General features: G+C 56.8%; 2 protein-coding genes and 1 pseudogene across 7 annotated transcripts in view; 1 reads left to right on the top strand and 2 right to left on the bottom strand.

Annotated features, from left to right (window-relative positions):
• LIMS2 (LIM zinc finger domain containing 2) overlaps window positions 1-27,782 on the top strand; it is a 43,121-nt gene that overhangs the window by 13,467 nt on the left and 1,872 nt on the right. For 2 of the 4 annotated variants that reach the window (XM_081052747.1, XM_081052746.1), the window contains 6 exons: window positions 11,565-11,724; window positions 14,035-14,101; window positions 14,341-14,461; window positions 25,005-25,154; window positions 25,724-25,874; window positions 26,561-26,653. In XM_081052747.1, coding sequence (XP_080908873.1) covers window positions 11,565-11,724; window positions 14,035-14,101; window positions 14,341-14,461; window positions 25,005-25,154; window positions 25,724-25,874; window positions 26,561-26,653 — 742 coding nt within the window. Of the gene's footprint in view, window positions 1-4,826; window positions 5,101-11,564; window positions 11,725-11,922; window positions 11,947-14,034; window positions 14,102-14,340; window positions 14,462-25,004; window positions 25,155-25,723; window positions 25,875-26,560; window positions 26,654-27,782 lie in introns of those variants that run through there. The other 2 variants (XM_081052745.1, XM_081052748.1) reach the window with 2 other exon arrangements.
• Window positions 1,963-2,899, bottom strand: LOC308499386 (Y-box-binding protein 1-like; annotated as a pseudogene). Its single transcript has one exon. The product of its transcript is annotated as a Y-box-binding protein 1-like (transcript).
• On the bottom strand, window positions 14,484-22,119 carry GPR17 (G protein-coupled receptor 17). Of its 2 annotated transcripts, none has more exons than XM_081052749.1 (2): window positions 21,774-22,119; window positions 14,484-18,297 (listed from the first exon to the last, which is right to left on the bottom strand). In XM_081052749.1, exon 2 carries the CDS (start codon window positions 18,227-18,229, stop codon window positions 17,213-17,215), a length of 1,017 nt encoding a protein of 338 aa, XP_080908875.1. In that variant the 5' UTR covers window positions 18,230-18,297; window positions 21,774-22,119; the 3' UTR covers window positions 14,484-17,212. The 2 variants fall into 2 exon arrangements, with proteins under 2 accessions (XP_080908875.1, XP_080908876.1); XM_081052750.1 differs by having other exon boundaries at window positions 14,484-18,257.

Here is a 27,782-nt window from a genome sequence, read left to right as displayed (position 1 = left end):
TTTTTTAGACATAGTTTTTAAAAGTTATTTGAACATACTTAAAATAGTTGATTTAACGTCTGTCTAGTAAGTCTAACATCTGGGCTTCATCAGGGATAGTTTCTGTTGCTTGCTCCTTTTTTACTCTGTATGGGTCCTACTTTTCTATTTCTTTGCATGTCTCATAATTTTTGCTGAAAACAACATTTCAAATAATATAACGTGGCAACTCTGGAAATCAGGTTGTGACTACTCCCCAGGGTTAGTTGTCACTGCTTATTTAGTGACTTTTCTGAAGTAATTATGTGAAGTCTGTATCTTTGTCATTGGTGGCCACTGCAGTCTGCTCATTTAGTTTAGTGGTCACCTAATGATTGGTCAGAGATCTCCTGGAATGCCTGAAACCACAAGTCTCTCAGCCTTTGTTGAATGCACTGAGTGCACGTTGGGGCACACCTTCAACATTCACACAGTTTACAGCTCTGCCTCAGCCGTTACTTCTTGCTCGCACAGAGCCTAAGAAGTGAGATTGCAGGATCTTCTCAGGTCTTTCTTGAGTGTGCACACAGCTCTGGACATTTGCATGACTTTCTAGATTTCCAGGAATATGTCAGCTTTTTTTCAAAGCCTTTAAGGACAGCTCATTTCTCAATTTTTCTTTTTAAGCTTTTTGGTTAGTCTGTTGTTGTCCCAACTATTAACCATTGCCTGTGGCAATGGCAGCTATGATATCACAGGCAGCTGTGATAACGATACATTTGAAAAACACTACCCAAGAAAGGCTTTTAGCACTGGGTATGTGTGAGTGAGGTCACTTGAAGACAAGCCTTTTCAGTAGGGTCTTCCAGAGAGGACCAAATCAGGTTAAATAACTCCTCTTTGGGAATGAAGCTTTGAAAGAACCCCAGCTCTGTCTGCTCCCTCATTACTGGTGTCAACAAAAGGTCACTACTGCCAATTCAATACCAATAGGTGAGTGCAGTATAGAAGAGAATTTATTCAGTAAAAACAGCTCAATTGTGATACAGCTCCATTGTGAAACAGCTCAGTTGAGGTGGCTCATGTAAGGAGACTTAGGTGAAGTGGCTCAGACGAGGTGGCTTGAGTATTACATCTCAGTTTGCAAACTTGTGAAATGCATCCAAGGCACTCCACTGAGACAGAGGGGAGGAGCTGGCTTATGTAGCGAGAAGTTCCCACCCCTGACCCCTGATTCGTCCATTTTTGTGCAAATGAAGAATCCAAATTCTCACAGTTTGATTGTTCCAAAGAGCCACTGTCCTGATTGGTAGGTTTCACAGGTTTTGATTGATCAGCAAAGATGCAAATGGAGACACAGTTATACAGCTCTGGCTGGATGGGACAGGTCTTCAGCCCATTCATGGAATTTTGATCCTAAGACCTCTCTTTTACAGGGTCAACTCAGACCACAGGGACAGGGTGCAGGAGGCTAGCAGTTCAGTCTGTGACTCTTCCCTGATATGCAGTGTGTGTGAGGGACCCCTCTAAACAACAGCTGCTAGACTCTTGTTATGAATTTGAGCCCAGTTAACCACAAGGAGTCCTTCTTTTATATTATTTATGATGTTTATTACTAGGTACTTGCAGTTTGTTGACTTTTTTGAAAAAAGTCAAGTTGTAAACCTTTATTACAAATTAAAAATGAAGTTCTCAAAAATCTCAACTTTACCAGATACTATGAAACAATTTAAAAACTTTTAAAGATGTGTTGAGAAAACCCAGGCTTTCAAAAAAACAAACACATTTGTCGTTAACCAAAAAGAGACATCTTTAGGTAAAACTAATAAACACCCCATGCTGCCTAAATAATGCAGATAGTTCTAGTTATCTGGTCAACAGGCAAAAAGCAAGCATTGAAGGTCTTTAGCTCCAATATTTTGTTCATTTCTTATTGCTGGGATTTTCTATTCATTTCTTGTTGGATGACTAAACTGGATGATGGTGGAGATGGTAAGCCGGCATTTACTCAGGCCCGGCCTGCTCGGCCCTGGGAGCAGACGGCTTGTCAGCTGGTGGATCAACTGCTTTTGTCTCTGTCGTCTTGTGGTTTAGGGTTTTCTGGGCATCTGCATAATTGAAGATAATTGAAGTTATGGCGGTTCCAACATTGAGGTGGTTGCTGACCTTGAATCTCATCTTGATTTTCCTTGTCTTCTTCATTGCTGTCCTCTCTAGGCTGCCTTTGGCAAGGAGAGCCCCTGTGGTATCATGGTCTATAGCCCAATGCGTATTCTGTCTCACTGGTCTATGTTGTTCTCCTGCGCCCTGGTTATCAGCACCCTCCATTGCTTCTCCCTGCACAGGAGGGTTGGAATACTGTGGTGGACGCCCATGGGGTCTCCGCATGTAGTAAGGTGGGAACCGTCGCCTGCGGTAGGGCAGGCACGGTTGGGCCTGGCCTTCGGGAGCACTCTCCCATCCCTCATTCTTTCCCTCTGTCTCACTATTCTGGTAATTCTGCTGGTAATTGCGTGGAGGAGCCCTGCGACATGGATAGTGTCTATAATGGTTACGGTCTGCTGCATATTTACTGCCTTGCACCGGAACTCCACCAGGGCCTAGGACATCTGCTGCCTCCGCACTCTTTTCTCCTTCAACAACATCAAACTCCACAGTCTCTCCATCTCCTACACTGCGAAGGCACTTCCTGGGGTTATTCTTTATGGTGGTCTGGAGTACAAACCCACCTTCCCTGGTGTCATTCCTGTTGATGAAACCATATCTGTTTCTTACATTGAACATTTTACTGTTCCCAAAACCTTCTTGTCTCTGCAGGCAGGCACTGCCAATGTGAGGCAACCTGGGCTGCCACTTCCTATGGTGCCAGGCTTGGCGTTGGCAGTGCTGGGGGCATTGAGGGGGCAGTGGACAGCTGCTGGGTCTCGGCCTTGCTGCTCATGACTATGGTCATGGTGACTGGGGCCAGCTGTGCTGCTCCTCCTGGGGTGTGACGGCAATTTACAAGGAGTACTTTTTGGCAGGTACATTCTTTCTCAGGAATGGCACTAAGAATGTGGGTTGTTATTTTTCAAGGCAGCTATGGAGTTAGGGAGCGGGGATTAGGGACTAGGGTAAGTTAAAACACCACAAAACTCACCATTCTTACTAAGATTCCACTGTTTTTCTTGACCAAATGCTCACTGGGTTACTGCAAATTTTTGGTTAATTTACAGAGTTCTGAAAAAGTAGATTCTGACAATTTTTGCTAGTGTTTTCATTGCTTTTATGGAGGAACAAACTTTCAGAGATTTTTATTCTGCCATTGTTGCTACTATCATTCTTACTGTGTTTTTACAACTGTGTCCTCTGAAGCCAGAGCGCTTGCTGGGGAGTGGAGCATGGCCCCTAACCCCACCTCTGCAAGGCAGGTTGCAGGATGAGGGGAGGGGCAAGGCTGTACAGAGATTTTGGATCTGGACTAATCAAACCCTAAGCCTTGCTCAGTGTCTAGCCTCTGGTGCTCTTTTACAGTAACGATTTGTTGACTTGATTAGTGTTTGGTAACCTTGGACTTGAACTTCATTTACAAATGATGATGTACAAAACATCACCATTGTGGCTGGAGCCTTCTCCCGGTCTATCTGCAAGTGTAGGAACCCTAAATAAAAGTTTCCTCCTCAAATGAAACCGTGGCTCTGGGTGAGAGTTCTGGGATCTAGAGTTCAGGATTTCCACATGCGGGGCTGAGTGGAGGCTGGGAAACTGGTGTAGGCCATAGGGCATTGACTTGAAGTTGCTGTAACAGAACTGGAAGCCGTCTTAAGCATTCAACTGTCCACATCAGAGAATGGGAGCTGATCCTTCTACTTGTTGGCTCCTCCAGGCTCAGTCTTTCTGGTCCCTTAAGCCCCTGGGGCCACCTTAAGAAAATATTTGTTGAATTGATCAGTGCTTGGTACCTTTGGAACTGAGCAGCATTTACAAATTATATTGCACCCAGTGCTTGTAGTCATGTGACTGTTAGGGGGCTAATGGTTAATCATTACTTCCTCGTGCTTAGATTTGGGATGAGGTGTGTTCCTTGGTGAGTGGACCCCCCATATGAGTGCCGACGGATCCCCTCAAAGCTTTCCCTGCTGTCCAGAATGATGGCTATTGTCTCTTTCTTTTGGAAGGCAGAGGAAGATAATGTTCACACTTTCTGACCTCGCTAGAAAGGGTTTTCAGGGAAATGGAATTGGTGTTAAAGATTTCTGTGAGGGCTCTGGGTCCTTAACTGTACTGCTAATCAGAGTGCCTGCCTGGCCGCAGTGGCCACAGTCAGGTGCTGACCTGGGGGTTTGCATTTGGATCACAGCAACCCTGATACTCTCTTTAGGTAGAAATGCATGGAAATGGTGCTTTCCTGGAGGTCTTCCCTCAGATCATTGCTTCTGCGCTCCCTGTCAAGCTGGGGGATTACCTGTTGTGTGAGTTTTGGCAGCACGGACCTTTTCTGGGTGCTTGGCTATTTGTTGGCCAGATCCGGTGGACAGGGCTACCCTGGGCTGGGACTTCTAGTTGGCATTTGTGGCCTCAGGCTCTCAGGGAAGGGAAGGAGGCAGAATGTGGGCACTTCGTCAGCTTCTTTACTGTTTGCAGGCTTCCTAAACTGCCTGGGTCAGTCAGTACTGGGCTATCCTCAGCATGTCCGGTGGGCAGCGGGCGTAGGGCTTCCTCGCAGGCTCCTAGCAGTCTGGGATCTCCAAGCATCCTGCCCTGTCGCTGCGGCCCTCACCTCAGTGCTGTTGGGGACCTTCCCCGCCAGTGCCCTCCCCCGCCTGGACGCAGCCCTGCAGCCTCCCTTCACTGTGCTGCCCTCACAGCAGGAACAATATCCTTTCTATTTGAAGTTGACTCTGCTGCCCTTTGGAGATCGCAGCGTGTAATGTGAATCCAGAGGCGCAGGGGGACCGGCAGCCTTGCAGCCTACCTCCCGTCGTGGAGTCTGGCCGGAGGCGGCTGCTGCGTTCCAAGGCTGGGGGTCCCAAGCCCGTCTGTCTGAGCTGCTGTCCCGCTGCCAGGAGGAGCTGCCATGGCTACCCAGCTGGGCGCACTCGCTGCGTCGGGTCTGTACCGGCGGCGCCAGCACCGCCAGAGTCCGCCGCCCTCCATGCCCTGGTAGGTGGCAGGGACAATGTCCGGAAAGGTGCAGCTGCAGGCTTTTCCTGCGACACCCTGCTGGGCCCTTCCAATGGGACAGCGCCTGGGTTGGCGACAAGCGTGGGGGAGGGCACAGCTTAAGCTAGCTGGGTCTAATGTCGTCTGTGATCAACATTCTAGGGCGGGCCACTGGGGGTGCGGGGTTTGGGATTAGTTATCCTACGTTACCCCCATACTGCTTTTGAACCAGGACCATTTATTCCCACTTTATAGATGAGCAAAACCAGGGGTCAACCTACCAGATATCACCCACCCAAAAAACGGCTACGCTCTGATTTGAACCCAGGTTGGACTGACTCTAAAGCCTGAGCTGCTTTATCCCTTGGAGAACTGCCAGTGTAGACAAATGGCGAAAGGCTCCTCTTGGGGTGGGAGGGGAGTCTGTGGGGTTCAGGGTGGACCTCATCCATGAGGATGAGTTAGCCTGGGCTGGAGAGGGGGTGTGGGGCACCTGGATGGTGGGGGAGAGCCTTTTGGACACGTGGGGTTTGCATTCCCCAGGGTCACCTGAGTGGAAATGTCGAGTAAAAGGTGGGGGAGAGCAAGGAGGGCTGTGAGCTGTGGGGTTGTCTGCATGACAGTGACAAGTAGGCCCCCCAGAGGAGGTGTGAGAGAACGCTGAAGCCAGGGAGGAGGCAGATGGCAGCAGTCTGAGGGGTGGCCCTGGGGGCTACAGGGAGGAAAGGCAGTCCAGGCTAAGGGTATTCAGTGAAAACGCAGCCTGCTCCATGCCCATGTGTGCCCACAGTCAGGGCAGCCCTCCTGAGGGCTGAGGAGGCTGAGGATGGAGCAAGCAGGAGGGCAGGGGCTGGGGAGCAGGGAGCAGAGGCTGCAGAGCCGCAGTGTGGGGTACCAGTGTGCAGGCCCAGCACCGACCAGGGGTGGGACTGCGCAAGCCCCCTGCTTGGCTGGGGACCTGAGGCTCAGCAGGCCCAGTAACTCATCCGAGTGCGTGGGAACCCTCGCTTTCTGGACTCCCTGTGAACTTCTGCTCGTGTCTGCTCCAGCTCTCTGTTGCAGTGTTATCAGTTAAAGTGCACCTGTTTAAAAGTAAATGGACCTGCTGGAGCAAAGAGGTCCCGCTAGAGCTTCAGGAAGAGCTCCATAATTTGTGACAGGCTGCATACAGATGTAGAATATGTTTCTGATGGTGTAAATTCTTCAGATGTAGCAGCCCAAGTCAGCACATTGATTTCCCCAAGGCTGGGTGTGGGGCTGGCTTTAAGTACATTCCTGTTTACTGCATGCAGCTGGTCCCTGACTGGCCTGTGGCCTCTGGCTGGCCTCCTGGGAGGCCTATGGGCAGTGCTGGGCAGCTCCCACTCAAGCTTAGGGGCCCGTGATGAGTGGGCTCCCCCTTCTGCCGTCGTCGAGTGTGAACCCCTGTGGCTGGCCGCTGCCTATTCCCAGGCCCTCACAACTGTAGGCTCAAGTGCATGGAGACTGGACTGGGGGAAGGTCTGGGATTGTTGAAAAACAGTCTTGAATGGCCATGCCTGTGTGACGTGACCAGGAACTGAAGGGAGAGCATGGGACCAATCTTGTGTGACCCTCAGCAGGTCACTGGCCCTGTCTGTGCTTCAGTTTCCTTCTCTGGAACCAGCAATCTCCCCTCCCAAGGACCAGACACAGAAGACTCACCCCACCCCACCCCAGGCTAAAAATCATTGTAAAGCTCAGTGACACAAACCTACAGGTTAGCTTGTGTTGGCTGTCAAGACTGAGAGTGTTTGGGGGTACTGGGGAGGTTTGGAGAAGGGGTACAGGATGGTGTGCCCTCCCCAAGGCTGGGCTTTGGCTTGCCTAGTAGTGTGTGTGCGGTGTCCAACTGGGCTGGTGCTGCTGTCCTCATGGGGGCTGACTTGGGGCCCCTGTTCTGGGCTAGAATGTGTGAAGGAGAGCGCGGAATGTCCGTGGGTCCCCCCTCTGACCCCTCACAGGGGCACAGGCAGCCTGCAGGCCTTCCCCCGGGCTGAGGGTGGAGGTGGAGGGACCCTGGAAGGCTCCCAGAGCTGCCAGAACAACAGCTCCCTTTGTCCTGCCCTGCGCCTGCCGGCCCAGTGCCCCACACTCTCTGCCAAGAATTCTTCACCTGGGCTCTGTGAGGCGGGGACTGTTAATCTGCTGCACCTCTTTGCAGATGAGGAAATGAGACCCAGAGAAGCGGGGACATTTCTCTGGGTCCCACAGCAGGATTCAAGTGGGGAGAGCCAGGGTCCCCACTTGTTTCACTGCCTCTCCCGTAGGAGATTGCTAGCATTTTCTTTCTCTTTACTTTTTCCATTTTTTAATTAATCAGATGATCCAAAACCACCATCATTCTGTGAATGCTGGTGCTCTCACTCCCAAGGTCACACCCTCCTCATCCTGTTCCCTCCCCCCCACTGTCTCATGTCCCCTGCCCTAGCCCAAGGACAGTCTTGGAGGTAGGAAGACATAACACTGCAGACAGCTAGCTTGGGTTGGGGAAGAGATTACGAGGGGTAGGGTCTCTGAGACCTTTTTAAATATTAAATATCCAGCCCTGTTAAGGAAAGATGATATAGGAGCATTTGTGACAACATGGATGGATCTCGAGAGAATAATGCTAAGTGAAATAAGTCAGACAGAAAAAGCAGAGAACCCTATGATTTCACTGATATGTGGTATATAAACCAAAAAGAACAAGACAAACAAATGAGAAACAAAAACTCATAGACACAGACAATAATTTAGTGGTTACCAGAGGGTAAGGGGGTGGGGGGTGGGTGATGAGGGTAAAGGGGATCAAATATGTGGTGATGGAAGGAGAACTGACTCTGGGTGGTGAACACACAATGGGATTTATAGACGATGTAATACAGAATTGTACACCTGAAATCTATGTAAATTTACTAACAATTGTCACCCCAATAAAATTAATTAAAAAAATAATAATAATTAAAAAAAAAAATCCAGCCCTATCTCCATCCCCTTTCAAATCATTTCCCATAGCGCAGCTCCTCTCTGCCCTGCCCCCACTGCCAAATGACAGGGCCTTTCCACCATCCTCACCCCTCCAGCATCCTGGGCCCCAGTCCGCCCCCGAGCCTCCCCTGGTGGGGCCCCCTGCACCCATGGGGTTCACAGAGCTCCCGGGGGTGAAGTGCACGGACCCTGGACGTGCCCTTATGAACCTGAACCTTGCAGGGGTGAGGCAGGTGTGGGCTAGGGGATAGTGGTGTGGCGGAGAGAGGAGCTTTATTTCCAGGCCCTCAGTCTCTAAGGTCTCCTGTTCCCAACATTCCCCCAACAATTCCAGGGGCAATGTTTTCAGCTCCCCCAGACGGGATCTCCAGCTCCCAGAAGCTCCCGACCTACAGTGTAGAAGTGTCACCGCTGCCCAGGGTGGCAGTTCTCTCTTCTAGCCCACAGTTGCTTGGCATGAGGTGGGGCTGCTGCTGGGTGACCAAGCCCCGTAGCTTAGCGGGTTCAGCGTGTCCTTCCCACTCTCCACCGAGTACCGGTGGAAGCTCTTGATGAGGGTCTCACTGCCCTCCCCACGTCACTGAATTCCTGGCATCTTGGCATTGGCTGACCAACACTGTCCCGTGGTGGCCGGTGTGCTCGGTCCTTTGGTGAGAGTTGTGTCTTCCTACAGCCCAGGAGGAGCTGATGGCTCGTGAGCTGCCTGCTGGCAGCCACTGAGACAGGACAGTGGCTGGCACTTTCTCTGATGGTGCCATGGTTCAGTTTTGGGCACATTTGCACCTCTGTCCATCCCCCTGTCTTTGGCCAGTGGGTTGAAGTGTTGTCTGTTACTGAGCAGGGTGGCATGGGGAAGTGGCCACAGAAGTGTCATTAGGGGTGCTACTGTGTGAGACTTGGGCTGGGGCAGCCAGTGGGGGCAGGAGATAGATGGTCACCCCACATGCCACTTGCTTGTGCCAGGGCTTGTGTGAGGTATGTAGAACAGATGGCATCATCCTTGACCTCAGACACCCAGGGACCCAGCCAGGAGACTAGACATAGACCAGTTAAGGGCCAGCCCCTCTCGTTAGGGGATGTGGTGGCCATGTGAAGATGCTGCTGGTCAGCCTGGGGCAGAGGCGGGGGCTCTGGAAGGACAGGAAGAGGTTGGGTGTGCTGTGCGCTCATTTGCTTGGGACCCAGGGTCTGGGTTAAGGAGCAATCCAAAAGCCAGGGGCTGGACTCAAAGCCTTGTTTTGGCTTCATTTTCTGGGTCCTTTGAGTGGGGAATTCCAGGCCCAGAGTCACAGGATTTCCTGTTGATTTCCGACTTCTCTGAGACCTTCAAGGTCTTGTTGACAGCCAGGCGTTGGGAGTTCCTCCCTGCCACCTTGGGTGTGCACTTTGAGAGGACAAGGCCAGGTTCACAGTGTTCTAGGGGCAGGACACTGTGCCTGTGCTGACGAAGTGCTGCCCAGCCCTCTGTGGTGGCTCAGGCGGTCAGTCCCCTGTTCCTCTGCCATCTGTGGGGACCAGCAGGGAGCTGGGGGATAGTGCTGAGCACAGAGCCTTCCTTTCATCTTGGGCTTTGCCCTGACTCCTTGTGCCACTATTCTGCTTCCTTGTCCCTGAAGCCTAAATATGGACATTGGAGGGGAAGGGGCTTTGGTCCCCACAGCGTGCCTGAGGGCAGGCTGAGCCTTGCAGAAACCCAGCCTCCCTGGCCAGGCTGCTGAAGGCCTTCCTGCCCTGCCCTGCCCCTGCCATGGGACCCCCAAGCGGAGCAGAGGGGCTCCCGCCTGCATGCCTCAGCCTAGCCTCCACGCTGTGTCCTTGTGGGGACACAGCCACCCTCCATTAGACCCACTCTCCCGTCCCATGCCTAGAGCCCTGGGAGCAGAGCCCTCTCTCACTCCGGAACGGAGTGCCTCCTGCCCGGGGACCCCCTTCTCTGTGGCTGCTCTCTGATGAGCTTCACTTACTCAGCACTCTCCTCATAGTGCTGTGCAGTGCAGGAGGGGTGGGGGTGAACGTCCCGGGAGGCAGGACAGGCTGGAAAGATACTCTCAAAGGCAGTGAGCCTGTCGTGCCCTGCCACTGGTGTGTGTCTCCTCACGGAGCCTGCTCTGCCTGCTTTGCCAAGTGTTCCAGGAAGCCAGCACCAGTCCATCAGAGTTGTCACTTGGACAACACCTGTTTGCCGCACGGGTGGAGGGGGAGGTTGGAAGGCTGCAGAGGCTGTGTGTCTGGCGCTGTGTGTCTGGCGCTCCTGGCCAGGCCTCAGGGTACGGGCTGCAGTCAGCACAGGCCTGGCTCAGCGTGGGCCTTCCACCTGTAGTTCCGTTTACATTCTGTTCCTCCCGAAAGGCAGCCCACCACGTTCCCCAGCGACAGCAGTTACCCACCATGGATGAGGAGGTCTGCTTTCCACCTTGCCCCCATCCCAGGCTCACACTCACCTTTTCCGGGTAGGCTGCTTACATGTCTTTGGAGGGCAGTAGATTTGAAGCTAACTCATGGTGCAGGGGAAAGAGCATTGAAGTCTGAGTAGTCTGGGTTCAAATCTGGACTCTGTCATATGTTGTGTGAGCTTGGGCAAGTTACTTAACCTCTCTGAGCTTTAGGTCTCATCCGGAAGGCAGGGCTGCCTTGGGGATTAAATGAGAGTGTGAATACAGAGCTGCTCACATGTGCCTGGGTGATGTCTATACCCAGGACACTCTCTGGTGCCCTGAGAAGGTGGCAGGGCCACAGGAGAGAGCTGAGGTGGCTGGTGACCCCCCACAGATGGCCCAGCACGATGAGAACGGAACAGCAGGGGGCCGACTCACGTACCTTGGTAACCACAGCACGCCCTTGTGGGGCTTGCCTGTGTCCCTGACCTACCAGCTGTGGTTACCGTCCTTCTACACTGGGACCTGGGTGCAGGCAGCCACGGCTAGCCTAGTACAAGCAGTGAGTGAGGGCAACCGCCAGGAGCCCTGACTGCTTTGCTCGGTGTGTGCCTGGCTGTGTGTGGCACAGCCCATGACAGTGCGGAGGGCTGCAGGCTGCGGTGGGAGTTCCGTCCAGGCTTTCAGAGGAGGGGAGTTTTACCTCCACCCACTGTGGCCCTTGGGGAAATCACTCAGTCTCTCCAGGCCTCAGCTTGTCCATCTGTGACATGGAGATGCTGTGTTGGCCTTGCAGGATTGCCATCGGGCATGGGTGCTCCCAGCCATGGCACGTGCTGGCGACTGAGCGTGCCCACGGCCCCCACAGCTACGGGATGTGTGGTCGCCAGGCATCGTGACCCAAGCCTGTGCCAGCAGTTTGGCCCGAACCACATGTCTCTGAGTCCCCACAGTGCCAGCGCTGTCATCGGGGGAAGAAAACATTACCCCTTACCCCAGAAAGCATTAAACCTCTTGAAGGAGGGGGCGTGTCCAGCGCATGCCTCAGGGCCCGCTCAGCCCCGTCCCTCCCAGTCCTAACCTCTGTTCCTCCTCCCCCAGCAACATGTCCAGCGCCTTGGCCAACGCAGTGTGCCAACGCTGCCAGGCGTGCTTCAGCCCCACTGAGCGGATTGTCCACAGCAGCGGAGAGCTGTATCACGAGCACTGCTTCGTGTGTGCCCAGTGCTTCCGGCCTTTCCCCGAGGGGCTCTTCTACGAGGTGAGGACACTCCCGGGACCTCAGCCAGCTGCCTTCTTGGAACCCCAGCCCCAACCTAGCTCTGTGTTTGCCCTGCAGGAGTCTGTGAGCTGGGCCCAGCCAGGGTCCTGGCCGATGACTGATGGGGCAGCCATGACGTGTCAGGCCTTGAGCTGAGCTGTGGTACTGCCAACCAGAGCTGTGCGTGCCACGCCTGGTGTGCCTGTCCCGCAGCTGTGACATGTGAGCACTGCTTCTCTGGTGGCTGTGGGTAGTGAAGGAGAGCTGCCTTTCATCCAGCCTCCTCTGGGCAGACTCTGGGAGGCCCTGAGTGCAAACACTGCCCCGTGCTCTTACCCTCCCTTAAGGTCAGCCAGTAAACACAGGTCTATGATGTTTATCAGACGGTGCTAAGTGCTCTGGCCATAAGGGGTAGGGAGGGTGAGTGGTCAGGGAAGGTAATGTTTGAGCAGTCCTGAAGCAGGTGAGGGAGCCACGTACACAGCTGCAGGACGAGCACACACAGCAGGGGGGCACTGCAGGTGCAAAGGGCCTGAGGTCAGAGCCTGCATGGTGTTTGAGGAGCAGGAGGAGGCTGGTGTGAGGGAAGCAGAGAAAAGGAGAGGGAACAGCAGGGATGAGGGCAAGTTTCTCTTTAGGCAGATTTTATCTGGTCCTGTGGGCCTCAGGATTTCATTGTGGGAGAGGCAGGAGCTATTTCAGGGTGTGGGTCAGAGGAGCCACACAGTCTGTTCCACCCTGGGAAGGACCGCTCTGGCTGCTGTGCTGAGCAGGGATGGGAAGGGGTGCAGGGGCGGAAGCTGGGAAAACAGGTGGGATAGGAAGCCGGATTATTGCAATAATCTAGATGAAAGTGCAGGGGCCTAGATTGGGCCACATTTGCTCATAAGAGCGGACTGTTAAATTTTCTACAATCTTGCAAGCTGTTTGTTAGAGACAGCTGTTATTAAAAATTAAATTATATAAACGTATAATGAGATAAAATTTTATTTTAAAAAAAGGTAACAAAACTCAAATCCCACCCCTTCCTAATTATTTTGTTACATTTTACCATCATATGTACATTTGAAGGCACTTTGTCCACGTGTGTAGAGGATGCCCAGTAGAATACGCCCCAGTGTGCTACTGCGCGTCTCTTCTCAACTCTCTGCCGAGGTCAGAGAATATATGCACCATAGAAATGGCAGACACCACCCACCAGCACCCTCCCCACCCCCAGAGCTGGTTGTTAAACATTTACCAGCACACCCCTGCTGGTTGCAGTGTGGGGGGTGGCCAGTGGCAGAGGCTGGGTAGATTTCGAAGGTCGAGCTGATGTGCTTGTCTGATGGATGGCCGTGACTCGGCAGAGCAGGAGCTGCTGTTCCTCAGTGCCTTCTGGGAAATGCTGGCCAACTGTGTGGGCAGTGGGAGGGGTGGGCAGAGCTCTGGGAGTGGTGGCCACGTGCCTGGAACAAGGCCTGGCACACAGCAGGCGCTCAGGAAATGTTCGCTGCTGAATGAATTTATACCCCAGCTGCCTCTACATGTCACTGGGTAGGGCTACACCCAGTAGCAGCCTAATAAGACACCCATTTTAGAGAACAGGGGAAAACCAAGTTAAATTGTCATGGGAGAAGAAAGCAGAGGCAGGCTTTGGCCACTGTTGGGGCTAGCACAAGGGCCCGCATTGCCCAGACAGACGGAGACAGTGGCTGGCTGGCTCGTGTCCACAGTGGCTCCTGCTGGCTGCAGGATTCAGGGCTCTCCCTTGGGACCCCTGCCCTGTTGTGTCTCCCGGTCTCCAACCATGTCCCTTCCCTGGGTCTTTTGTGACCTCCGGGCAAATGGACTTCTCACAGATAAGACACAGGGAATGGGGTAAAGTGACACATGAAGTTCAAACTTGACCCCAGCCCTCCCAGCCTTTGCTCCCACCCCAGCCCACTGCTGGCTCTCAGAACCCGCAGGCCAACATCCTCGCAAACAGCGAGGGCCTTGAGGGCTGGCTTTGCTGAGATCCCTGCTTCACAGAGGCCCCTTGCGTTGCACTCCCCCATGTCTCTAAGCCTTGCACCTGCTGCTCCCTCTGTCTGCAATGCCCTTCTCTCAGTGCCCCTGCCCTGCTGTCCTTCAACTGTTTATCACTTCCTCCAGGAAGCCCTCAGGGAGGGTTGGGTGCTTGCTCCGCCCCCTGGGGAGGAGCAGTTGTACAAAGTGACCCCACTTGTCCAGCTGCAGGGCACGTCCTGATCCCACAGAGACTGGCCAGTGCGGCTCGGGGAATGACGGCCGCTTGACTTGTGCTTTCTCTGTTGGCTCCATTTTCAGTTTGAAGGCCGGAAGTACTGCGAACACGACTTCCAAATGCTGTTTGCTCCATGCTGTGGATCTTGTGGTAAGGGCTGGCAACAGACAGCACATGCCTTTTCTTGGCCCCGGGAAGTGTGCAGGCAGGATCACGGGAGCTCTTCCCTGACCGTCTCGCTGAGTGTCAGCCTCCGGGCTCCTGCAAGGCATTACCTTCTCAAGCTCTGGGAGTGGAGCCCTTGGACCATGTGGACGGGCTTGAGGCAGGGCTGAGGAGGGGGAGGGGCATGTACTCTGCTCTGGTGAGCAGGGACGTCTCTCTTCTAGGTGAGTTCATCATCGGCCGTGTCATCAAGGCCATGAACAACAACTGGCACCCGGGTTGCTTCCGCTGTGAGCTGTGTGACGTGGAGCTGGCTGACCTGGGCTTCGTGAAGAACGCGGGCAGGTGAGCTGGGCCTGCCCAGGTGAGATGGGCAGGGAGGAGGCCTAATCACAGTCTCTGTGCTGAGTGCCAGGCCCATTCCAGGCACTGTGGCCTGTGCCGATGTGGCTGCTGGCCCTACCATGTCCTGCTAGGCGAATAGGAGGGCCCTGGTGTACAGACGAGGTCTGAGGTTGAAGAGAGTGAGGGGTGACGAGTCAGGGCCCTCCCAGGCTCTGGAGTGTTCATGGGAGCAGGCTGACTGGGGATAGCAAGGAGGAAGGTGGCTGGAGCCGGAGCCACTCAATGCAGGGGATGGGGAAAGAGCTTGCAGTCAGGTCACTGCTGCCTGCCCCACCCACTGCTGACACTAGCCGTCCATGTCTATCCTGTACCCACGGCTCGATGCTGCTGGAGAGAAAGCAATGAGGGGACCCAGATTCACTTAAATTCGGGGCCATCAATCTCATCAGTGCTCAGGGCTAGGACTCCTTAAGGTAGCTTAAGTCCTACCTTCCAAGGAGACTTGCTCTTTTTTCCTCAGCCCTCCTCCCACTCTACCGTCTTTACCTCCCCACCCCATGGTGGTGACCTCCCCTTCCACCTCCCTGAAGGGACAGGCTGTGGGGGCGCCCTTGCTGCCCAGTGTCGGTGCTGCCGCCAGCCTGGCTGCGCCCCTGCATCTCGGAGAGCCCTGCTCACCCTGTACGCTCTTAAGAGGGCTCGCGGCTTCCAGAGCCCTCTTTCTCCCTTTCTAAAGGATCAGGCTGGGTAGCTCCCATGGTCCATAATGCCACATGGTTCTGCATTCTCTGTAGCCCTTTCCAGCACACCTGCTGGCTCCTCCCATCTGCTCCCCACTGCCCAGTCTGGTTGGGGTCTCCGTGGCCTCCACATTGCCAGACTCATGGTCACTGCTGGTCTCTCAGAGGCCTTTACTGCAGCAGCCCTCCTTCTTGCTGAAATGCCCTCTCTCTGGGTGCCCAGGCCCCTGTGTTCTCGTGGTTTCCTCCTGCCCATCTCCTCCTTTCCCCATCTCTCCATGTTGGGCTCCTTTGGGCTCTACATTTGGCCCTGTCATCTGCCCAATATCACAGAGCCCTAACAGGCATGTATGTGCTGCACAATTCAGATGCACACCTCCACCCCAGACCTCTCCCTTGGGACACTCAGCTGCCCCTGTGCCACCTCACCTTGGTATCCACCAGGTGTCCCAGTGCAGCAGGTTTCAGCTGACTCTGAGTTTCTCCACGGTTGACCACCAGTCTGAGGGAAGAGCACCAACTATCTTGTTATCAACACCCTAGCTGTCTGCTGACGCCCACAGCCTCTCATGTCTGGGCAATCATGGCCCTCTCCGTCCCTGCTGTAGCACCCCTCACTCCTTCCTGATGCCTGCCCCACGTGGCTTCATGTCCATTTCGATGTCTGCAGGGCACTCAGCGGGAAGCTGAGTTCTAAGTGAGAGGCTGTGAGTTGCAGGGGGCCCTGTGCTGATGGGCCATGTGTGCGCCTGAGTGAGTCCTGCTGCCCTCCTGAGCTGCAGCTCACACTGTGCCCCCAGCCCCACTGCTTTCCTGGGGACATGAGGAAGAGGCTGGCAGTGCTCAGTAAAGGAAGATGTGACACAGCTGTAAGGATAGGGGGGATGGCCCTCACTTGGCCCGTCAGCCCAGGCTGGACTCTGAAGGCCACGGTGCAGAACCTTGGAGTGTGTGTCGGGTGGCCTATAGTCGGGTGTCAGAGCCACAGTCACTGCCCCACCTTTGCTCCCTTCACCTCCACTTTGCCATTCTGTATTGAAGGGAGAGGTTCTGGGAAGGGTGTTGTGTTAACCAAACACAATAATCTTTAGAATCTTAAAGTTATGTTTATGACCGTATAATCAAATACAAAAGAGGACCTGTGAGGGTGATACATGCCACACTCTGAAGCGACACAGCTCAGAGCTTGGCCAGTAAGGGAGGGAGAGGGGCTAAGGACACCCCTGCGGAGTCGGGGTCGGTAGGAGACAGGTTCCCATGCCAGGACCAAGTTCCCTACCCAAGACATCCTCAGGTGGTGACCGAGACCGTTGTCCATCCATGCTGTGTGCTCGGGCAGGACTCGGGATTGTCAGGCCCCGTGCAGGTCCGTGTGTGGGTTTATAGCAGGAAGAATCAATAAGTGATGTGCCCCACAGGCCATGTTTGCTGAGTGTCACCTGGCGATGAGCCTGAAATGTGCTTGTAAGGTTCAGCTATAATTTATAGTTTGTGTCTCCTAAACTCAGGGGTCATCTGGCAAAGGTACCACAAAGGGAACTCAAAGTATCTAACACCGCACAGGAAATATTTAGACAGCCTTCTACCATTCACAAGATTCCCGTGTGCCCTCTTGTCACAGGCCATTTGCAGCCGCCTTCTGGGCTCTTTCTGCTGAGCTTTGTGGCTGTGTGTCTCTGTAGTGGCAGGGAGGCTGGGACGAGGCAGGCAGTGCTTGGGAAAGAAGGACACTCGCTGTCCCGGAGTGACTCCTCTGGCCGCCTTGCCCCTCTGCCTTACCATAGGTGGCCAGGGCCAGCACAGTCTGCAGAGGGGGCAGCTGACTGATCCCTGTCAACAGTTCTCCATTTTCAGGGGTTTGTGCATCAGACAACCTTGGAGGGAATGGCAGTGACGTGCTACAATTTCAGTTTCTTTTCTCGGGGTGTAGCTGGGAGAAGGGGGGCTTCTCCTTTGAGGGTCTGAGAGAAGCCTGAGACACCCTGAGGGCAGGCCCGGGCGGCGTGCGGGCTCACAGCTCCGACCTGGCGCTCAGCGAGCTGTCGTTGGTTTTCCCCTCCAAGCTGGGGGGCGGGGCTGAGAGCCGTTTGCCACCGAGCAGGTTGCACAGGGTGTGACGGAACTTCTCGGCCACGAAGAAGTACATGACGGGGTCGAGGGCCCCGTTGAGGCTGGTGAGGCAGGAGGTGACGCGGTTCCCCAGGGCCAGGGCACGCTGGGTGGCGCACGAGGCGCCGGGGCCGCGGCGCAGCAGGTACACAGCGCGGTGCACGTGGTAGGGCACGAAGCACAGCAGGAAGATGGCCAGCACCATGGCCACCATGCGCACCGCCTTGTTCCGCAGGCGCTTCTCCACGCGGGGGCCTTGCCGCAGGCTGCGGATGATCAGCAGGTAGCAGGTGACCGTGGTGACAAAAGGGAAGGTGAAGGCCACAGCCAGGGACACGAGGGCGTGGCGGGAGGCCCCCTCCCGGTACAGCTGCAGGCACACCACCGTGTGGTTGGTCTGCACGGTCTGCGGGCTGAGCAGCAGGGGGGCCATGGCCACCGCCACCACCACCCACAGGAAGGCGCAGGCCAGGTGGGCGTAGAGGGGCCTGCGCAGCTTGAGGGACTTGACGGGGTGCACAATGGCCAGGAAGCGGTCGGCGCTGATGCAAGTGAGAAAGTAGACGCTGGCGTACATGTTGAGGTAGAACAGGAAGCCGGTGAGGCGGCACGGGATTTCGCCCAGCGGCCAGTGGCTCCCCGAGAGGTGGTACACGAGGCGGGTGGGCAGCACCAGCACACAGGACAGGTCCGCCACAGCCAGGTGCATCAGGAACACATTGGCAGGGGTGCCTGACCTGTGGTCCCGGATGAACAGCCACAGGGCCAGGGCATTGCCAACAAAAGCCAGGAGGAAATCCAAGAGGTAGAAGGAGGCGAACAGGACGTTCTCCAGCCACGTTTCCTGGCCACACTGGTCTGCCGCAGCCAGGGAGGAGTTGGCCATCAGGCCTGGGGAGGCTGCCTCAAGGCCGGTCATGCTCCAGCCGGAGGAGCCCTGGAGGAGCCTGGAAGGAACAAGTGGCCGGGTCCCGGTAGGGCACTGCCCTCCATGGGAGCCCAGAAGAGAGCCCTTAATGCCTGCAAAACCTGCCAGCTCCTAACCCCAGAAGCCATGCTGTTCCACGCCCAGCGCTGCCTGGGGGAAAATGGGGGGACCTCCTGTGTCCATCCAGCCACAGGCTTTCTGGACTTCAGTGAAAAGCACCAGGTGAACCAGGGCCTGGAGTTTGCCAGGCTGTTGCGGGGCCCCCTTCCCTGTGCCGCTGTGCCTTGCTGAGTGTGTGAAGGCCTGAGCCTGGCCATTTGTCCCAGAGTCCACTGTCTCAGCCCCAGGGCACAGAGTGCGCAGAGAACCCTGTCTGTCTGAGGCTCTGGGAGTGGGAGACTGGAGGGAGGGGTCCCATGTTTTCTGTCCTGGTCCCCAGATGCCTATCTGAGTGGCAGGGTTTTCACATGGGGCCCCTGACCCCCGCTTCTGATGGGCGGGTGGGCTACCTGTTCCCAAGAGCCTGGTGCCCAGCCAGCTCCTCTCCAGCCTTCTCCTCGCTGGGTGAACCCTGCTCACCCTGAGTCCCAGGACCCACCCTGACCTGCCTGCCTGTGGGGGCTTGAGGCACTTCCCACAGTAGCAGTGCTGAGTGTGTTGCCACTTTCTGACCACAGCTCCCCCAGCTCCTGCCACAGAGGAGGGCCCCAACAGAAATACAACCGTAGGCTGTGTCCCAGGTCAGAGGCCTGCCCTGTCTGCTGGCACCTGGAGTCTCTGGAGCCTTCTGGACTCAGCCCTCCACTCTGTTCTGGCCGTCCTGAGATGGAGAAAGCCCTGCACTCAGGCCTCAGGCCCACAGGGGCATTTTAGCACTAGGAGTCATTTAACAACCAGGAGCGCGTTCTTTCCCAGGAGAGACAGAGCCATTTCACCCAAAGGCAGAGACTGGCTAGGGTTTTCTAGATCGGCAACCCCAGAGAGGCCAGGCCCAGGAGGACACCTGTTTGCCTGGCCTCGCTGGCCTGCTTTACCCATACCGGAGGGGCCAGGTCAGAGGTCTGCCAGCCTTGGTAACAGCCATTTACGTGTGAAGGGACCTCAGTTCTGGGTGGGTGTCGCCCCCCCCCCCCACAGCCTACCTCCTACAGACAGGGTAACATAATCCTGTTTTGATTTTGTTAAACTCAAAAGAGCCAAAAAACAGACAATAGGTCCCAACACCCTGACCTCCTTACCAGGCCTGGGAGTAGGAGGTGTGGACAAGAGAGGGCAGGACAGCAGGCACCCCCTGCATCCTGAGCTGGGGTGTGGAGGGCGCCAGCCCTGCCCCTCATAGCCTGAGGTTGTTAAGAGACTTGAGCCCAGTGGACCCTCACCTGCCGCGCAGCTTCTGGGGTTCCCCTGGAAGTTTGGTCTCCCAGCCCATGTGTCTGGGCTGCTGGGGGCAGGAGGGGGGCTGTTCACAGGACAGAAGCCATTCCGGCAGCGGGAGGAGCCCAGGCTACAGCATGGCAGAGTGGCAGGGTCCTTCTCCTGGCCAAGTGTGGCTCTACGCTGAGCAGCCGCGGGCCTGGGGCAAGGCTGCTGCAGACTTGTCCCCGCCTCCGCTCCCTCTCCTTCTAATGATTGTGGTAATACCTCTGGCGGGGGCTGACAGGAAGAGTGGTGTGCCCCAGGCGGCGCGGTAATGGGCTCCGTTAGCACAACAGCCCCTCGCAGGGGAGGGGACTGGGTGCCACTCCTGGGCATGGCTGAAGAAGCAGGCATGTAGGGAGGGCCCTCCATGCCGTCCTGTAGTGAGAGGAGCAGGGAAGGTGGTCCAGATTGTGGGTGTGCTGGCGGCCTGGGAGCGGCTTGACCCTCCTCATCAGGCCTCGGCAGCCACCATGGGCTCCTTAGCCCCCTGTCCCGTATGGAAGGGTGAGGGCCTGCTGGTGAGCGGAGGGAGCCAGGGGCAATGTGAGTGAGCAGCAGAGAGCGGTTGGCCAGTCCATGGCCTCAAGTAAACTGGGGTATACATGTCTAATAATACCACGTTTTAATTAGTTCCCCTGCCCAAATGATCTTCCTTGGCTCCAGAGCGTTTTGGAATGCCTACCATTTGAATTCAGAGATGACTTTCCTGCTGCTTCCACGTGTGCGTGTGACCTGAGGGGGACGGCTTGGGGGCCGCGAGGGGATGGGCCCAGTCAGCGAGGGGTCCTGTTGGAACCCAGGGGTACAGGACGGGTGCAGAGAGGCGGAGCTGGTTGCCTTCCACTTCAGGCTGCTCCCCAGGCCTGACCCCACCTGCAGGCTGCTCATACGGACTGACAGCTGCTCTGCCTGGCACCGCTGGGCGTGCCTGTGCCTGCTCCAGCCAGTGCCTGACAGGCAGCAACACCCATTTTACAGGTTAGCCAATCAAAGCTCTGACTCCACCAGTCGCCCAAGGTCATGGCCAGGGGCAATGGCCCTGGAGTTGGAAGTCAGACAGGGAGACTCAGCAGGGACACCCAGCACTGCCCAGGACACTGCCTTCCTTCCAGAGACTGACAGGCCCCCGTTGCCAGACCTGGGAGTGTGTCGGGGTCTCAGAACTCACACTCAGTTGTTCGCCAGGTTCAATGCCTCCTCCTTGGGGCCTGGCTCCAGGATCAGTGACAAAGTTTGGGGGGCCCAGCGCAAAATGAAAATGCGCATCCTTTGTTCAAAAAGTAGAACTTTCAAGATGGTGACAGCAGAGCATTAATCTGAGCGTGGGACCCTGTGTGACCACACAGGCTGCTCAGTCCGTCCTGGCCCTGGATGGGCCCACCAGCACCTGCTTTCTGCCTCTTGCCCAGTGCCCCCAGCCTCTCACTCTCTGCAGTAGGTCCCACCCCTGCAGCTTCCATAAGTAGGTCTCACCCCTGCGGAACGTTGCGTGCACGTGTGCTCTCTAGATTGAGACTTAGTTTTGAAACAAGTTTTTAGGCTTGTTTCCGGTTTTTGGGGTTTCTCTGCTCCTCCCCAGTTTAGGAGTTTTGTATTGATTTTTGCATTGTGGTCTGAACCGGGCCCATCTCACTCTCCATGCATTCCATAGAAGCGTGAGCCTGGCCTGCTGTGCTAAAAGAAGGGAGGCTGAGGGTGCGGGGCATGTGGCCTGGGCATCGGGGGCACGGCAGTGGGGGAGGTGTGCGATGGGCAAGGCATGACCCCGTCGGAGGCCGAGGTGGCCTTGCTGTGGTGGGCAGGCAGCCCCGCACCTCCAGCCTGCTCCTTCATCTGGCTCCTGCTTGTGCCCCGGCAGATAGTGGTGAGGAGCCTGAAAGCCGACTCATTGCAGCTGTGGATCTGAGGCAAGGCACGCAGTGTCTGTAAGCCCCATCGGGGGACAGGGACACCACCCTGTGGGGCTGCTGTGATTCACACTCGGGCAGCTTCCATAAGTAGGTCCCAGCATATCACAGAGGCACCTCGGGCAGGACACCCCATCCCTGCCCTGCTTGAAGTTTGCCCTGCATGTCCCCTGAGCACCCTGCCTGCCCCACCCAGCCCTGGCCCTTACCTTTCACAGCCGGGTCCAGGTGGAAGGGGCAGGAAGACTGAGGGGTGGCAGTGGGCTGCGCCCAGTGGGTGGTGACGCTGGCCGTGGGCTCCGTGCAGCTGTGGTAGAAGGCTGGCTATTTAAAGAAAGGAGGGGAGGCTGCAGCCCCTGAAGCCCTCAAAGGCCGCTTCATTCCCGAGGGGTCCCTTGTGCGGTGGGCCACTCCTACAGCTGCCTCTGCTGCCACAGGGCTGTGAATATTCCAGTGTGTCCCAGCCCGGAGTCCCCCACCCCCAGCCTGGCCACGCAGCATCACAGAGGCCGTGTGTGTGACTGTCTTCAGGGCTGTGGAGTGGGTGCGGGCTGGGTGGAGGGACTGGCTGGGACTAACAGACACAACAGGACATTTCAGAAGGGGACAAGTTCCTACCAGTGGGGGGGAAGGGAGGGGCTGGCTGCCATGGCAATGGGCCCAGGCTCCCAGGCCTTCAGGGGCTTCAGTGGAGGGGTCTTGTGAATGGGGAGAATGGGAGGCTGAGGAATCTTTTTTGGTCGAATGAGAGGGGACTCTTTCAGGACACTTGCTGTGGGGCCTTGTGTCCTGCCCCGTATAATTAGACTCCGTTCGGGCATGTGGAATAAACCATGGCCTTTATCGTGAGCGGGGCACAGCTGCAGCCTGCCTCATAATAAGGCGCTGTCTGTGCCTGTGAGGACAGCTCAGTCCGGGAGGCCTGGCCCACGGCTGTGCGGGCTCCTCTGGCTGGCAGGCCCCTGAAGAGGGCCACTGCTGCCACTGACCGCTGGCTCCCCCAAAACCCTCCTGGGCGGTGCTTGAGGCTCGGGGTGTTTGGATGTTGGCAGTGGCTGCTCTTAAGACTGCTCCAGCAAAGCTTGTCTTTCCTTTTCTTATCTAGTGACTCAGAGCCAAATCACTGTTCCTAATTTCAAAAGACTTAGAAAGATTTTAGTTAAAAGGTGAGCTGTGTACATAGCTATCACTGGGAAGTTACCACGTTTAGTTACCCTCTAAACTTGTTTTTCACACAGTCGTGGCCAGGCAGGTTTATTGCTCCTTACAGGCGAGGAACGGGTTCAGAGAGGTGAAGTCACTTGCCTGCCCGTGACAAGCTGCTAGGAAGTGGCAGAGCCAGGGTTTGAACCCAAGCATGTGTGATTCCAAAACTTCTGCTTTGTGTGTGTGTGTTTGTTTTGTTCTGTTTTTCTGTTGCATTTTGATGCTACAATTCTTAGGTTCCATCTTCATTCTGCCTGGAAAAAGATTCTCCAAGTTGCTTTCAGGCCTGATGCTGGGATCGGGTCTGTCAAAAGATGTTTCCCCCCTGGGGCTCCTTCTTAGGGAGCTGGGCCCCTGGATGCTGTCCTCCCTGGGGGCCAGGGGTGTCAGGTGTGGGGCCTGGGCCCGCTCTGCATGCCCTAGGAGCGGCGTCTGCAGTACTGGCCCACACTGGTTCCAATGAGGGTGTCTAATTGGCCGCCTGAGCAGGGCGTTTCTGTTGTCGGGGTGATTGCTGACGGAGACATTGACGGCTCTGATCGTTGCCACAGAATTTGGGGAGTTGTGCTCACTTCTACACCTTGAAACAAAAGGTTGAATGTTGTCCTGATGCTAAGAGGAGTCACCAAAGGTGGCAGTAGGGTTACAGGGAGTAAATACTGTGTCCGTGACAGAGACACGGGCAGGTGGTCATTGTGGTGTGGACAGGCTAGCCACAGTGGGTGGCTGGCAGAGTGGCAGGGCATTGGGGGCACAAGGTGTCTGGGTGGGGTGGGGTGGGGTGGGGAAACTCACTGGGCTTCAGGGATGTGGCACTGGAAGCGGCAGAGCCTTCGTCACGGAGATGAAGGCTGCAGCCACAGGCCACATCTGTGGCCCGAGGTCAGGTAGAGAGAGCCAGAGGTCCCAAGCCAGGAGACCAACTCCCAGTCTTGGCCTGGCCATGCTGTCATGGGAGGTGATGTACACCGTTCCTTCCTTCCTCTCCCACAACCGCTCACTCACTCACGTGTCAGCAGACTCATCCTGAGCTGCTGTCGTGTGTGGTGGGTAGAGCTGGGAACTGTCATAGCTTAGCAGGTGACTGCGGGGCATGCCCTTGGGCTCCTTGCTGCACATAGCCACTGGGGAGGTAAGACAGACCGGGCAGGCAGAGCGCGGTGATGTGCATCGTTGGGCACAGACCCAGGTGAGGTGCAGGCCCTGCGTTCAAGGGCACGGACCTGAGCTGGCACCCCGTGCCCCCGGGGTCTGCCCGGGCCCCCGGGGTCTGCCTGTGCCCCCGGGGTCTGCCCACACACCTTGCCGGAGGTTCAGTCCTCAGTGAAAGGGGCCCATGCTGGGGCCAGGTGAGGAGTGGGCAGGCTCCGTGTGGGTCAGGGGCACTTGAAGATTGGGGAGCCAGGCAGGGATTGGGAGCCATGGATTGGGGCCTTTGTACATCTTTGCCTGGCGACCCTTAATCTAAATTCCTGCCATCTTTGAGGCTCAGGGAAATGGAAACCATGTTGACTTCTCTCAGTAGACTCAGAAGACAGAGAGAAGTAGACTTTTCCAGTAGAGACCTCAGCTGCTGCCCAAATGCAGAAATTACTCTGAAGTCTTCACAAAAAAGACTGTGTAATGACAGTTCTTGGGCTTGGGGGCCTCTGTCTGACACAGCCGTGCTTGTCTTTGGAGACAGAGAGAGCCTGTGAATGTTTATCCCTCTTTGTCTGGCAGCCCCGAAAGGAAGGGGGGTGCGGGTCCACGGACCTGGCCCTCCTTGGCTGGATGGGGCGGGCGGGGGGTGGTGGTGGTGGCTGTTGTAAGGCTAATAGTAGCTGTCTGATTACTCATGTGTTAAAAGACATTTGAAAAATAAAACTGAATTTTCAGCCAACGTCAGTGAGATGTCTATTCTACACAATGTCCTAGGCTCAGAAAAAGTGGAAAGAGGAAAACTGTCCTGTTTGCTGTGCCACCCAGAGACAGCAACCCCCTCCATTCCGGCGTGTCCCCTCCTGACTCCGTCCTGTGCACAGGCACCTTTGGGAGGACATGCTTGGGCCTCCCTGGCCGTGGGACTGGCTGGCCACCTCTGTGAGGCCACTGGCTGAGCCCATTGAGGCTCGCAGGCATTCGTTAGCACTCGGGTGGGTCAGGGACGTCCTCTCCTGGGAGGTGGCCGTGGCTGTCTGGCAGGAAGCGGGGGAGTGGGCAGTGTGCCTCTGTTACCTACTTGTTTCCCATAGGCACCTGTGCCGGCCTTGCCACAACCGTGAGAAGGCCAAGGGCCTAGGCAAATACATCTGTCAGCGGTGCCACCTGGTCATCGAGGAGCAGCCCCTCATGTTCAAGAGTGACGCCTACCACCCAGACCACTTCAGCTGCACCCACTGCAGGCGTGTGGGACCGGGGTGGTGCAGAGTGGGGTGGGACCCCCCTCCGGGGCAGTGCTGGTGCACAGCGGACATGGAGGGGCCAGGAAGGCACTGTTGCAGGAGCCCTCTTTCCCCGGGGCTCTTTTCAGGAGGATGTGCATGATCCGGGCTGAGCCTTGGGGGTGAGGGAGGAGGGGGCCCCTGGATGAAGCTGACAGGAAGAATCATAGACAGAGGGCGTGGGGGAGGGGAGGGGTTGGTGCCGGTGCTGGTCCTGGAGCTGTTCCCTGTGCCTGTCCCAGCCCCCAGTCTAGTGCAGAGGGGCCCAGACAACACATCTCCTTCTCAGAGAACTGATGGAGCAAACACAGGCTGCCTTCTGCAGGCGCTGCATGGGAATCCTGTGCCTCGGGGCCTGTCTAGGGCACGGAAATCCCCAAAGAGCACAGACATCAAAGAGCCATCTGCCCAGGGTGCTGCGCTGGGACAGAGTGGGGCCTGTTAGGAAGCTGCTCCCTGAGGCTGGAGGGGCTGCTGTGACCACTGAAGGAGTGCAGGACGTCACCTGGGGGCTCCATGCTGTCTTGCAGGAAGGAGCTGACTGCTGAGGCCCGTGAGCTGAAGGGGGACCTCTATTGCCTGCCGTGCCATGACAAGATGGGGGTCCCCATCTGTGGGGCATGCCGCCGGCCCATCGAGGGTCGTGTGGTCAACGCACTGGGCAAGCAGTGGCACGTGGAGGTGAGCGAGGCTGGCTCAGATAGGAGGGGGTGCCGCTGGCTCCTGGTCATGGTGGGGTCTGGTGCTGCAGCCCCTCCAAACTCCCACCCCCTGGCCAACGCGGCGGCTCCTCACCCTGGCCTGGCCCTAGCTTATCCACAGGAACCAGGAGGCCTGAGCACAGACCACCGTCAGGCAGCCATGCCCACCTTCCTTCTTCCCTTTCCTGACCTTCTAGAGGATTCCAAAGTTATGAGAAAGCCTTAGACACTACTTAGAAAGGAGGCTTTCAATCCCCAATGCCCTGGCCAGCTCTGTGTTCCAGAAACTCGGCCTTGGGTGGCCTCTTTGGGAAGTTCCTGATGTGGGGCTGGCCAAATCCTGGCTGATGGGTCAGATGCTGCTCAGTTCTTCTGGGGCTTGTGGGATGTCCATGGGAGACAGACGTGCGACCTTCCTGAAGGTGCCATGCAAATAACAGAGCAGCCACCCCTGGGAGGGCCTAGTACCCTGGCACCTCACCCTGACAACCTGGACGGAGGTGGCTGGGGATGGAGCGGGTCCAGAGAGGACAGCCACGTGCAGAGCTGCTCACTGGGTGTGGGGAGGACTGGTGTCTGCTGACACCAGCAGCTCGTGGAGGTGTCAGCCCCACTGCCCACCTGTGAGCCGAGTGAGGCCTCTGCTTCCTGTCTGCTTCCTCCCAGCACTTTGTCTGTGCCAAGTGTGAGAAGCCGTTCCTGGGGCACCGGCACTATGAGAAGAAGGGCCTGGCCTACTGTGAGACCCACTACAACCAGGTGGGGCATGTGGCTGAGGGCAGCAGACACGGGCGGGTGTGGGGGGGGCTGCCTGGCCCTGTTGGGGACCTGCAGGGGGTGTGTGGGAAGGCTGCTGAGTGGACAGTGGGGGCACTGCCGGCGTGGGGGGGGCTGAGGGGCGGTAGGGGCCTGCAGGGGTTGCGTGGGAAGGCTGCTGTGTGGACGGTGGGGGCGCTGATGGCGTCTGGGGGGCGGCTGGGGGGCCGTGGGGGCCTGCAGGGGGTGCGTGGGAAGGCTGCTGAGTGGACGGTGGGGGCGCTGATGGCGTCTGGGGGGCGGCTGAGGGGCCGTGGGGGCCTGCAGGGGGTGCGTGGGAAGGCTGCTGAGTGGACGGTGGGGGCGCTGATGGCGTCTGGGGGGCGGCTGAGGGGCCGTGGGGGCCTGCAGGGGGTGCGTGGGAAGGCTGCTGAGTGGACGGTGGGGGCGCTGATGGCGTCTGGGGGGCGGCTGAGGGGCCGTAGGGGCCTGCAGGGGGTGCGTGGGAAGGCTGCTGAGTGGACGGTGGGGGTGCTGCCGGCGTGGGGGGGGAGGGGGCTGAGGCGCCTGCAGGGGGTGCGTGGGAAGGCTGCTGAGTGGACAGTGGGGGTGCTGCCGGCGTGGGGGGGAGGGGCCTGAGGGGCCGTGGGGGCCTGCAGGGGGTGCATGGGAAGGCTGCTGAGTGGACGGTGGGGGTGCTGCCGGCGTGGGGGGGGAGGGGGCTGAGGCGCCTGCAGGGGGTGCGTGGGAAGGCTGCTGAGTGGACGGTGGGGACGCTGCAGGCGTGGGAAGGGGCTGAGGGCAGCCTCCTCAGGAGCCTCTGTGGTGCCAAGGCCACCAGTGCAGGGTCCTGAGACCTGGCAGACCTGTTGGCCTGTTGGTCTCGTCTGAGAAATGTGCCCCCACGGCCCAGGCCTCCTGTTGGGACTAAATGAGATGCCAGTGTGAAGTCCTGGATTCATGGAGCTGCCATGTACCCCAGGCTGCTCGTCCTGCTATATCCGGCAGGGCTACTCTCTTGGCCTACACCCCCCAGGACTCCAGCAGGAACAAAGGGGCATTTTGGGGAGTAAACCTGTTGTCCTTCCCGGGGAATGAGCGATGAGCCAGACGTGCCCTCACCTCAGGCCTG

Source organism: Rhinolophus hipposideros, assembly GCF_964194185.1.
Source record: "Rhinolophus hipposideros genome assembly, chromosome: 6".
In the NCBI taxonomy this organism is placed as follows: domain Eukaryota; kingdom Metazoa; phylum Chordata; class Mammalia; order Chiroptera; family Rhinolophidae; genus Rhinolophus; species Rhinolophus hipposideros.
The sequence above is the reverse complement of the archived record's forward strand: the minus strand, read 5'-3'. Positions and strand labels throughout refer to the sequence as shown.

Coding starts and splice junctions, on each gene's coding strand:
- GPR17 (XM_081052749.1), bottom strand. CDS start 18,229: ATGACCGGCCTTGAGGCAGCCTCCCCAGGCCTGATGGCCAACTCCTCC.